Source organism: Callorhinchus milii, unplaced genomic scaffold (genome assembly GCF_018977255.1).
Source record: "Callorhinchus milii isolate IMCB2004 unplaced genomic scaffold, IMCB_Cmil_1.0 Scaffold4, whole genome shotgun sequence".
In the NCBI taxonomy this organism is placed as follows: Eukaryota; Metazoa; Chordata; class Chondrichthyes; order Chimaeriformes; family Callorhinchidae; genus Callorhinchus; species Callorhinchus milii.
Window position 1 is genome coordinate 75864192 of NW_024704745.1, and position 12947 is coordinate 75877138.

A 12947-nucleotide genomic window follows, 5' to 3' on the forward strand; every position below is an offset into this window, starting at 1 on the left:
AGCCGACTTCTGGCTTATCTGGTCATTGTTGGATGTCGTTTCCTATGTACTGTGTATGCTTGTTATTTGCACTCAGCCACTAAACATCACTTCCCAAACGGCGCTTGAACTGCTCACCACTTTGCGAAAGAGAAATGAGCAGTGCTTCTTTCACATATTGGACATCAAAAGTGCTCCTGTTCATAGTTCACTATAATCAATGGTGTCCTGATGCCCTGGAATTCAAGCTTTGTTTGCACTTTCCTTACAATGGAGCCAATGAACTATTGGATCTGGACTAAGACTAAGTTATAATGAGGTATTTCTACATCAGCGCATCATTATGGCAAATTGTGTAGAAGTAAGATTTTGAAAATAACTCATTCACACATCAGCCCAGGTCCTTCATCCTAGAGCAAATGGAAATCATCCAAAACATTCTCTTCCTCCTACAACCCATAGCTTCTTAAAATCCAAGCTTGGGGTCAGACAACCACAACTGTGTAGTCAGTGCATGTTCAAGTAAGTAAAAAATCCTCAGGGCCAGGTCATATAAATCCAAGGTTCTGAAGGAGATTGGATTGAAAATTTGCAAGGCAGCAGCTAATGTTGCGAGAGTTTAATTCAAAACAGCAAAAATAATTGGACAGGAGATGAGTTTATGAAAGGCCTACATTAAAGGATGACAAATCTGACCCCAAGCCATTATGGACCCATTAGTCCAACATTTATATTGGGTAAAATAATGGAAAATAATGAATAGGGTGGATCAGTCTCCACAGAAGGGAAGATACTGTAGAAAGGGGGGAGGGGAGGCAGACAAAAGAAATCTAGTCAGGAATCCAAATCCTGAATGTACAGAGTGCACCTTGAATATACAACTGGCCTTCACTTTGTGCCCTTAATGTCGAATGAGGTCTGAGCACTTTAGAGTGGTGCAGACGGACACCAAGCAGGTGGAAGTGACCATAGGCACGGTTGACATGGTAGATTTTAAGGCAGAACTACATGATAGAGAGGGAAGTTGAGGGAGAACATTCCAGAGATGAAGGGCGTAGAATCGGAAAACTAGATATAGTAATCTCTACCTGCTCTACATTGTACCTTGGCTTTGCACCCGTTCCAATAAACTGAACACTCAATTCTCCTGCTCTCTGTTCACTTTTTATTTTATTGTTTTCTTTCCATCGATTTCAACACACATGGATTCAAACATCACTGCCTTTAAACTACGTTTAGCACGATCTGATCAAGATTACACTTTACAAGTGGAAACTGAATCTCTATATGCAAGTAAACACCACAAAGCACTTAAGGAAATTAGGCTGGGGAACAAATTAGATTACGGGTTTCTTCTCATTGATCACAATCAAGCAGGAAGAAATTATGTTGCTTTTTTTAATAAACTACCTGGTAGTGGGATCTGGATTTAGATTTCTAATCCCCCACTGCACCACCAACAAAATCATGCAAATCTCACAATCTTCTTTGCTGACTCACCTGTTTTACATTGTAGCCTGCTTTAGCACTAGTTTCAATAAACATTACATTCAGTTCTTTGGCTTTTCTTTCTCCTTCCTCGATAGCAACTTGCCTGTGGCAGATAAAATGATTAATAATCCAATTAATAACAAGTCACCCACAAAACACACAATTACATCATTTTACAATACATCCTATGAAGCCTGTGAACAAGATGTTAAACCAAGATCTCTTACATCAAGACCCCAATGTCTGCTTGTTTAGGTGGACCTTAAAGATCCTATTTCACGATTCAAAAAAACAATGGACTCCCAGTGTCCTGGCCGGCCAATAATAACACAAACTGGATGCTATGTTCAACCACAAAACAGTCAGCACACTTTACGGAGCATCCTGTGAAGCACTTTGGAACGTCCTACCAACGTGAAAGGCGCTACACCTAATGTAAGAAATATTATTATTTAACACTCTCCATGTCACCTGAACTGAAGCACTTCAATTCACACCACAGAAAATACTCTGATATTCTCAGAAAGTTGCTTCAGCTCACCAGTTTTGTTTGCTCAAGCTTTACAGCAAAGGTATCATTTCTCTCATCAAGATGAAGCGGGTGACATTTATGCAAGCCAGTGTTTTGGTTTTGACATCCTGGAAATCCATTAGTCAAACCTTAAAAATATTAATCGAATCTTCAATGCCTAAGGTCTTCGACTCACATTCTTCTTGACCTCCAAACAAATCAATGAGTACTTAGCCAAAAGTTAAATATCACCTCATGCAAAAGCAAGTTTTAAGGGCACGATCTGTTCTGATACATTGCTATACAAATATTACCTCCATTGCAGGAGATTTCAAATTGTGTCTTTGACTGCTATCCTTCAAGTTTCCTTGTTGCGTTCTACACTAGAATCTTCACATTTCCATCACAATCTTACATCTAGTCCAAAGCCTTTTGTGTGAAACTGACCTTCTCAAGGATTAAGCAGATTTCAATTGATCTGAAGGGACTGCAGCAGGCTCTCAAAATTAATCTCTTACTCCAGAGATTAAAGAAAGGTTACAGCATGATTTAATGAACCAAGAAAATTCTTGGGGTTGTAGAATATTGGAATAACATTTTAAAGTAATTCTCATCAGTGGTCTATCTACATCTAAGGTGCTTTTGACAATTGACAGCTTCACCTTAAGTACATTAAAATTACTAAAACTTTAATTCGTTTTGAGATTTGATGGTTGATATACACTGGGCTTAATTTCATGGTATTTTCAATATTTATCTTATCACATGTGCCCAGACCTGGAGAAAGCAAATTCCTCAACCCCTACAAACGCAATTAATATGCTGGGTACAAGCAACAAGACCCTTAAACAGCAAAACTAGGGCATGTCTCATATACAGTTGGAACAAGTGGATCAGCAGGGATCTAGACAGATGAGGGAGTTCATATTATGATGAGTGAGAAATTTAAGAAAAATTAAACTGAATTTGGTATAATTTTAATACTTGAATTTCATGTAGTGTCTTTCATGTCAGGAGGTCATCTCAAGGCGCTTCAGAATTACTGTGAAATTCAGCGAATGAATTTTGTAGACAACGGTTATCTTGAGCTTCTCTGAGTGCTTAGTAATCTAATTAACACAAATCCACATTATATACTCCAGTTGTTCACCAACTGAAATGAAACTACAATTTCCTAGTTTATCTTGGTCTCCTTTTTTCAAGAGGGCTATGACATTTGTCTCCTTCCAAATCTCTGATATATTTTAGAACATTGGAAATAGTCAGAAAAAACATTATTTCTTCCCCAGCTTCCCTCAGGATCATCACTTTAGAAGCAATGCTTAACCTCTATAAATCATAGATTTATACAGTTAAGACTGCAGTTAGAATATAATGTGTCCAGTTTTCGTCACCTTACTTTGTTCGACCCTGAGCTGTCCTTTCTCCCTCACATCCGCACCACAACTGGCACCGCCTTCCATCACCTCCGGAACATCGCCAGACTACGCCATTACCTCACCCCTCACGCTGCTGAAACCCTGGTCCACGCCTTTGTCACCTCAAGGCTGGACTATGGGAACTCTCTCCTCGTCGGCCTTCCCGCCACCTCCCTCCACCCTGCAGGTCATTCAGAACTCTGCAGCTTGTGTACTGTCCCGCACCAGGCTTCACGACCACATCACTCCCACCCTCGCTCGCCTCCACTGGCTCCCCATCCCCCAGAGGATTGATTTCAAGATCCTCATCCTCACCTACAAGGCCATTCACGGCCTTGCTCCCTCCTACCTCTCCAACCTACTATCCCCCTACCTACCTGCCCGTACCCTCCATTCCTCCGGCTCCGGTCTGCTCCACGTCCCCCGCCCCAATCGCCCTACCATTGGTGGTCAGGCCTTCAGCCTCTCAGCCCCGAGGCTCTGGAACTCTATCCCCCAGTGCCTTCGCCGCTTCCTCCCTCTCCTCCTTCAAGGCCGGTCTCAAAACCTTTCTCTTTGACCGAGCCTTCAGCTCCCCTCTCGACTCTCTTCCCCCTTCTCGCTCCCTCCCATCCCTCCCCTCACCCTGACCATTTCCCCCCTCCTCGCTCCCTCCCCTCACCCTGACCATTTCCCCCCTCCTCGCTCCCTCCCTTCCCTCCCGTCACCCTGACCATTTCCCCCCTGCTCGGGTCATGACCCAACTGTGCAGCGCCTTGGGACGTCCTCCTGACGTGAAAGGCGTTTTATAAATGGAATCTTGTTGTTGTTGTTGTGGAATGTCAGGGCCATTGCGAGTATAGATATTTACTTGGATGAAACCAAGGATGAGTAACTTGCCCTATGACTAGACATGAAAGGCACCAATATAAATGTAAATTGTTACTGCTTAAAGTTGGAAAATTTGCCTATTTTCATTCAACCAGAGAAGACTGAAGGAAGATTTTATAGAGGTCTTTAAAATTTTGAGGCATTTTGATAGGGATAAATTATTTGCACTGGTCAGTGAGCCATTGACTGAAGGGCATCAACTTAATAGTTAGCAAGGTAAAAAAGAGGCAGATTAGAATTGTTTTTAAAACACTGAGTTGTTAGGATACGAAATGCCCTGCTGGGTGCAGTGATTGAAGCAGAATCTATATAAGCTTTTAACAACAACAAAATTACATTTGTATAGCGCCTTTCACGTCGGGAGGACGTCCCAAGGTGCTGGACAGTCAGTGTTTCGGGGATTGAGGAGGGTGGAGGTGCGGAAGGAGGGTGATCGAAAGCACTGTCGAAGAGGAGGGTCTTGAGATGGGTCTTGGAAGGAGGCAAGGGAGGGAGCCGAAGAGTTCCAGAAGGTGGGGGCAGAGTGGCTGAAGACCCGCCAGCCAATGATGGGGTGGGCGAGACGGGGGACGTGAAGCAGGCCGGAGCCCGCTGAGCGGAGGGAGTGGACAGATTGGTAGGGGGTTAGGAGGTCGCAGAGGTGGGGCAGGGAGCGAAGCCACGGAGGGCTTTGAAGGTGAGGACCAGGATCTTGAACTGAATCCTCTGTGTGATGGGAAGCCAGTGGAGTCTGGCAAGGATGGGCTGATTTAGCGCATGGTGCCTGGTCCGGGAGATGACACGGGCTGCAGAGCTCTGGATGATCTGCAGCCTATGGAGTGGGGAGTTGGGGAGGCCGACAAGCAGGGAGTTTGCATAGTCAAGCCTGGATGTTATGAATGTGCGTATGAGGGTTTTGATGGCCTGTGGTGTGAAACAGTGACGGAGCCAGGCGATGTTGTGGAGGTGGGGAGTTAAGAAGGAACTAGATAATTATCTAAAAGGTAATAATTTGCAAGAGAATGAAGAAAAGGCTGATAAATGGGACTGAATGGATAGCTCGGTCAAAGAACTAGCATTGGCACGATAGCTTTCTGTGCTATAAACTTCTAAAGTTCCATGGTACAGATTTCCTTAACTTTAAACAAAATAATAATCTTTGCAATCGATATAGCGCATTACCACATCATCGAGACGTCTCAAAGTGTTTCACGGGATATACTATAAAGTGTATTGATTACTTTGTGGGCAAAAGCAACAGCCAACTTGCCTGTTAAGTTTCAGATGAGTAAAGCTTTTAACTATAATTTTTTTAAAAATATTGCAGAGATGATTTGTGTTCTTGTCATGAATGCAGTTTTGCTGCAGTTCAATTTTTTTTAAATTTTAAAATTTAAAATTTTTAAAATTTAAGGAATCAACATGCCACATTTAGCGCAAACCTAACAAGGCATTGTGCTTATTGACGGTTATACAGTTATAAATACTTTTGGAGTTCACAGTAGACAAAAGGCAGATGGGCTGCTCAAAGCTTAGCACGTGACTTTTCAGTGCAACTGGAAGATACCAGGATAGAGGTTAACTTAAGGTATGAACTTTTACCAATTTGTTTATTTATTGGATATAGACTTGAAAGGTTATGGGGAAGAGCGGGGGAGTGGGACAAATTGGTAGCTCAAAGAGCCAGCACAGGCACAATGGGACGAAAGGCCTTCTGTACAATAAGATTCTATGATTTCAAGAGAATGAATGATAAAATTGGTCAACACTATGTTGACCCGAGACATTTACCTTCTGCCTTTAAATGTAACATTATTAAAGATCTTACCTTTTATCCGCAAGGTCTGTCTTATTTCCCACAAGCATGATGATGACATCACTTCCTCTCTCTGTTCGGACATCATCAATCCATTTTGTCGTTTGTTGGAAGGAGTTTACATCTTTATTTTTTTAAACAGAATGAGCGTCAGGTACAATTTGGCATTCAAATTTCAAAGTACCAAAATATTTCCTGAATTGGTAAAGATTGCCCTAGACATTTTGGATGAAGTACACGATTAAAGATATTAATCCACTTTTGCATTCTTTTATTACTTATCAGTTAGGCACAGAACCAACTTCAGGCATCTGCCAAGGGTAGTTTAATTAATTGTGCAAATATCCACTTTCTCCTTTAATGTCCCTTTCCTGAGAGAGAGGCTGTCCTAAAGAGTCAAAGCATCAACACAAACTTGATGAGTATAGAACTATTGGCAATGCAGATCTCTGCAATCACTAATTCATCTCATATTAAAACCCAGCTATACACACTCAACCACCTTCATCAGAGAGAAAGGGGCAGAGAGGGGCAGCCTCCATAGAAATGCATCTATAATCAAGTGAGTGTCAAAAAATGTGCCCTTTGAGTGATGCAAAGGTTGCCCCAATACCCATGACAGTAAAGAATAGCCCTGAAACATAGTTGGTACTGTAGATGGAGGGAGAGAACTACAGCCATGTTAAGCACTGTATTCTAAGACATTCTTTCAATAGCCAAGGACATGCAGAAACTCCCTAAGGAAATCCCTTTATAAAATGGTTCCTGATTGAAATCTGCTCTCTTACAAGAGAAATGTTGGCACTGATCAACCAAAGCCCAGGCATGTGCCACACTCAGCTGGGACTCAAAACAGAATCTTGTCTGGGCTTGAGCAGGGGTCTAGCCATCTGCTTTGATTGATAATAAAGGCTGCATTCATGAAGATGATACAATTGCTGTGTGCAAAGTGCCCTTTCAAGGACAACTTCTTGAAGGCAAAGAATTACAGTGCAATGTGTCTCTTCCCCTTCCTAAGTATGGAGGAAAATCAAATTAGACCTGTGGGTCACATAAATTGAGTGTTTAATAGTGCCAGTGTAAAGGCATGGAGGAAGAGAATTTAAGAAAAAATATTCTTTGAAATGTTTTTATACTCTGAAACATTTACAGACATGCAAACTGCAAGAAGCATTGAATTCACGTACACGCTGTTCGATCATGCAAACATTTAACAATTTATGAATGCAGAGGGCTTTTTGGTATTTTGAGTTCTACTCCAGGATAACATCTTAAGGGCTAGTTATTTGTGGGGGAAAAATACCCAATCTTCTTTGTGTCACCACCTTCATGCCATTTCCTGGTCTGAATGTAGAATAAGATAATGGCTTTAGTCTCTCATCCCAGAACCACTGTCATTTTCTGTTTTGAGTAGAAGAAGGAAGCTAGGAGCTGAGGATCGATCATGGAGAAGCATTCAGTTCCGTACTAGCCATAACGTGGTATGATTTTCATTTTGTTAACATTTCAGACTGTGTAATGGCACCTAGCAAGGAACATCACTGGTTCACTCACAAGTCACTCAGCTGGGAATGAGGCCCTACAGAAAAAGGTGCAATCAATTGTTTTTTGTAAAGTAAAAGCCCATTCAGCAAATAATTTTTTTTTCTCTCACTAACCCTCAAGACAGGTCAGTGTATCTTATGATGTTGCCCTCCTTCAAATAAAATAAGGTAGAGGATTCCAGAGAAACTCTAGAACATGCTGATGAGGAACATATATTTAAGTTAAAGTTTCAGGTCATAGAACTCCCATTAGCTATAGGAAAATTAGATATGAGAAATCTTTGTTATAAGGATATCTGATGTACCTTCTCCTGCTCAGTTAGTGACATTAATGGTAGTTGCCATTAATGCCTCAGAACAACTTCACTTTCATTGGCAATTGGCACATAGGATTGTGGTTGACAAACAACCTATAGAGCTGCCCAGCCCTGATAAACCCTGTACCAGGTGTGTAACACTGTATATTATTTGACACTGTGATTTTCTGACATTAAGCAGGTTTAGATTGGCTTCCAAGCCAGCCTCAAATCTTGCTCATTATGTTCAATTAAAAGGAATGCCTCTGTACAGTTCTGTTCACAATTAGTAATGTCACTAGAGTAGCCTAGTAGGAAAGCAGTCAAGTTCTGGTGAATGCCTGGAACAAGAGGATTTCCCCATTCAGATTGGGGTGGAGGGGTTCTTTGAAGAAAGAGTACTCCCAAAAATTTACTTCCGCTTCAGTGATCTGTTCCGTTTCATTCTGGATTCAATTTAGTACATTTAGTTTTCCAGGATAAGTTTAGCTTTGAATCGAATTCACATGCACACGCTCTTAACACAACAATAACATTTATACATCGCACGGTCAACATGCAAAACACGTCTTTATATGGTACCAGGCCTTTAATGAAAACCATTGTGTTTCGGGTTGACCAAGAAATGATTTGGATTATTCAGAGCATTCACCTAATCTGTGAACACAATTGTACACAGTGAGTGGGAATGGTCCTGTTAGCTCTGAGAGCTAGGGACAATTCCACTTCACACCAGTGGGTGAAAGTTTCTGCTATGCAAAATGAATGTAGAAAGTCACAATTTAGTTCTTTGCTTGTTTGGTGTAAAATTCAATTCCACCACAGATTGACAACAACAGTCAGAGAGAGCTTGGTGCGAGACTGGTGCAGTAACAGGTACTCTAAGATGTTTGATTTGTGGATGGTGGTTATTTAGAGTGAAGCAGAGGGGGAGCTTCAATCCACCTCTGGTCAAATAAACAAACAATGATATATCGTAACATCAGATTCTTAAACTACTGTACATTAAATTTCCTTGCATTGTACACAAAACATGAAAATATTTTAATGCCAGGTGTAACTAGAATAACATTTATTTTTATGCCTTGCATATTTCGCCCACAAAATATACAGTCAATTCACTTTTCAGTATATTCTGTGAAGCGCTTTGAGACGTCTAGAAGACGTGAAAAGCACTATATCAAAAGCAAGGATCATTATTATTATTATTATAAGTTTCATTATCTTTTGCTTGTATGTCTTATTCTTTGTTCAGTTAGGCTTCCATGTACAAATGGGATATTGTAGTCACCACAGGGGAGATCACTTAACATCAGCCCATTTAAGGCAATGACAGTACAATTAGCAGCCTTTGCCAATTCAAAGCCTCATTCTGTTCCGCGTTCTTAACTCTCAGATCTGAGGTACAGATAATAAGACCACTGAATCTTTAGTGAATGGCAACATTTAGCCACGATAGGTTAGAAAGAAAAAAGCAATAGACTGGATGATCCTACATGGAAGATGAACTTTGTTAAACCAGGTTATTTAATTGAACCACTTAAGTCAAGTTACTGAATAGTCTTGCTCAATCTACCTTAATTTACTGGGGATAAGACTGAAAGAATGGTGGAGAAAAATAAATATAAAATGCAGGAAACAGTATTTTGAGGGAAAACACTAGAGTAGATGTTTTAGCACGTTTTCAAGAAAATTCAAATGTCCCAGAAAAATATTGACTTAATTGACCACATAACAGTAACATAGCAAAACAGAAAGATCACCTTTCTCATCACCCTAATACTACAATCAGTTTCCAACGTTTGAGCAGATTTATTAATGCTAATTATATTACTCTGGGAACTAATTTACAAAGTCAATGAATGACTTGGCATCAAGTGTTTTGGCATCAACTCGAATTTGAGGTCGTTTGGAGAATGTAGCTATGTTATGCATGCAGTTAATCAGTTTAATAAGATTTAATATGTCCAATTAAACCAAATTTATTGTTCTTCAAATTCAACTAAAATCAATTATTTTATCTGAAAATGGTAAGAACGTTTTCCTGGCATTCAAATCCATTAACGATAATGAAGTATATCAAGATAGGAGGAAAATGAATATGGTCACTGGAAACACAAACAGATTTTCACCAGAGACCCACAGGGTAAGGACAGGTTATCAGGTGAATAAAAGGGATGCAAATGCCTATTAGAAGCCAGTATTAGATCAGGAAAAGGCCTCACTCACTTGTGATATCATAGACAACAACAGCAACAGTAGAGTCACGAATGTAGCTAGGAATCAAGCTTCTGAACCGCTCCTGACCTGCTGTGTCCCATAACTGCAACCGCACCTAGCCATCAGGCAAATAACAGCAAGAGAAGGGAAGGATAAGATCAAGGGCTGTTCCCTTTTCATCACCAAAGCTTCGAATACCTACTTGTGATATCGTAAACTACTACAGCTGCAGCTGAATCACGGATGTAACTGGGAATGAGGCTACGGAAACGCTCTTGGCCTGCAGTGTCCCAGAGCTGAAGCCGTACCTGCAGAATGGGGAAAGAAAATCAAAACACAACACAGGCCGATGACAAATAATACAATGAGCGAAGGAAAAAGAAAATAGAAAAAAAAACTGGTTCTCGTGCAAGAACTGAAAGCTTAAGGATCAAACTGTAAGTATCAATACTGTTGCCATCTAAGAAAATGGCAGTCACATCAAGGGCCAGAAAGCTTTGGGCCATCTCCATCTCAGTTTTGATGTTGGAGCTTCATATCAGAGCCTAATTCACAAAGGTAACGAAATGTCAAATTGTAATCAAATTACCATTCAGACCACAGTACACATTTGCAATAGTGGGAATTCTCATACTGAAATATTTACGACCAGCTCAAGCATAGCATAAAGATCCCCATCACTCTGAGCTGAACACTTGATGAATGTATAGATGGTGTTCCAGGTTAAAATATATCTGAGGCAGGGTGGTCCAACTGGCGGCCTATGGGCCGATTTCCTCCAGCATCCCTCCCTCCATTTCATCTTGCCCACCCTCTCCCTCCATAACCCGTATATGTTGTTATGTTTCTGGAATAGAAACACAAAAATATTGCTTATGCGGGTGGTGGACGTTTCTCAAATAGGGCATCCGGCCCTCAGCAGCCAAAAGATTGGACCACCCTGGTCTAAGGCTTAAGACAAACTCTCCCTATATCAGCTCATTTAGAGGAATGGGCATAAAGGCTCTACTGAGTCTGACTTGCTTCATGCCACTCCACTACCTTCCCCCTTCACTAGTTGGCTCCTTGTACCCTCCTTTCCACCATCAGCAGAGCTTTCAGCTACGCCTCAAGATCCTGAAACTCTCTGCCTCAATTTTTCCGCCTTACCCCACCCCTTGTCAGTCTTCGGATCATACCTGAAGACCTTCATCTTCAACCACGACTACGGTCACCTCCTTTTTCTTCATGGCTCAGCGTCAAGCTCCTTCACCTAAGCGCTCTGAGACGCTACCCAGGGTGAGGCGCACAATATAAATGTAAGCTACTGTTGAAACTAGGGTGCATGTAATTCACTGTCAGTATCAACTAATGTTACCAGGATTCAATAGAAAGGATTACCACTATAAGGAGACAAGATTCCTCTCAGAGATTAAAGAATCATTGTTCATGCTATACTTGGATCTTAGTCTCGTACACTTATTTTAATCACACTACATGGAAGGATTTAAAACAGTTCCTGGATCCTTGTGTCGTCATTTTACAGAATATTTAACAGGAACACAGAACAGCTTCATCAAATTATTATAAATTCAAAGAACCAAGAAATTAATATTTGTAAATTACTCACTGTTCGATCTTCCAAATACATAGTTTTTGACAAAAAGTCTATGCCAATTGTTGCCTGTGGGGAAAATCAAAACATACAGTGTATTGTAATTAATCCACAGTAAAATAACCTTCATAACACCTGTTTCACATGTTATAATTGCAGTAGGATATTCCTCAGGTTTGTAGCACCCTTAGACACAATTCCCTGGATAGTGAAACAGACACTGAAGCTGGATGATCTATAATTACTGAACTTATGTGACATTGAATATTTATAATTAAAAATCGGCATAAAAGTACATTCATTTTTTTTCATTTTTATATTTAAAAAATCACACTTCACCCTTCAGTTAACTTTCAATTCAACTTGTATGCTCACAGCTATAACAGCACCAATTCAAACAGCACTAATCCACCCCCTGTAGTGATGCAATTTTAGCAATGTCTGTAGCCCAATTACATAAGGTGGAAGAAGTTTAAGCAGCATAAGCCATTAGACACCAATTATTTCAACAAATAATAGACCAGTTCAGCAGCAGCATAACTTATAACTGATATTTTGTTCATTCTCTTGAAAGACTATTCAAATATATTTTCACTTATTATATTGATATAACGTTGACCTGGACCCTGTCTTTTCAATGACATCTAATTATTTAGTCCTTCAAGTCCTATCTTTTTTTTAAAAAAAGTGGCAACAGATTTTTGTGCAGCAGTGCTTAAACCAGTCTTAATTTTCCCGAAAATTTGGTCTAAACATATTCTATATATATCCCACGATCAAAGTGTTGACTCATCCTTTTATAAAGCATATATTAAACTGCAATACAATATAGCTGAAGTTGGCAATTGTTTTTTTGTCACAATAGTTTTAACAGTCTGCTCCTACTCATTTCCCCTCTGTTGCAATCTTGATTCATGTTTCTTACATCCAGTTAACACTGTCTCTGTTTAGCTTGTAAGCACTCTGGGATGCTACCATGCATGAGAGGCCCTAAAAAATGCAAGTTGTTGTTCTGTTGTGAAGAATCTAGTGACAATATCAATGTTCAATTTACCAATATAAAAAAATATTTTATTATAGAATACTATTTTGAGTAAGATACAAAAAAGGGAGAAACGTTTGGAGGCTCAACATGTAATCGTAAGTTTAGAATCATGGGACCCATCAGTGATGGTATTCCTACTATTGCCATCTACAGAGAGGTAGGTGCCTTTTCCATTACAGGCATT

The 12947-nt window shown here is 40.3% G+C and overlaps 1 protein-coding gene across 2 annotated transcripts in view; it reads right to left on the reverse strand.

Moving 5' to 3' along the window:
- rab6a (RAB6A, member RAS oncogene family) overlaps window positions 1-12947 on the reverse strand; it is a 57921-nt gene that overhangs the window by 3660 nt on the left and 41314 nt on the right. Inside the window, exons 3-6 of one of the 2 annotated variants that reach the window (XM_042333908.1) lie at window positions 11734-11787; window positions 10327-10432; window positions 6077-6188; window positions 1480-1573 (exon numbers count right to left, since the gene is read on the reverse strand). In XM_042333908.1, the coding sequence (XP_042189842.1) occupies window positions 1480-1573; window positions 6077-6188; window positions 10327-10432; window positions 11734-11787 (366 nt within the window). Of the gene's footprint in view, window positions 1-1479; window positions 1574-6076; window positions 6189-10133; window positions 10240-10326; window positions 10433-11733; window positions 11788-12947 lie in introns of both variants that reach the window. The other variant, XM_042333907.1, reaches the window with a different exon arrangement.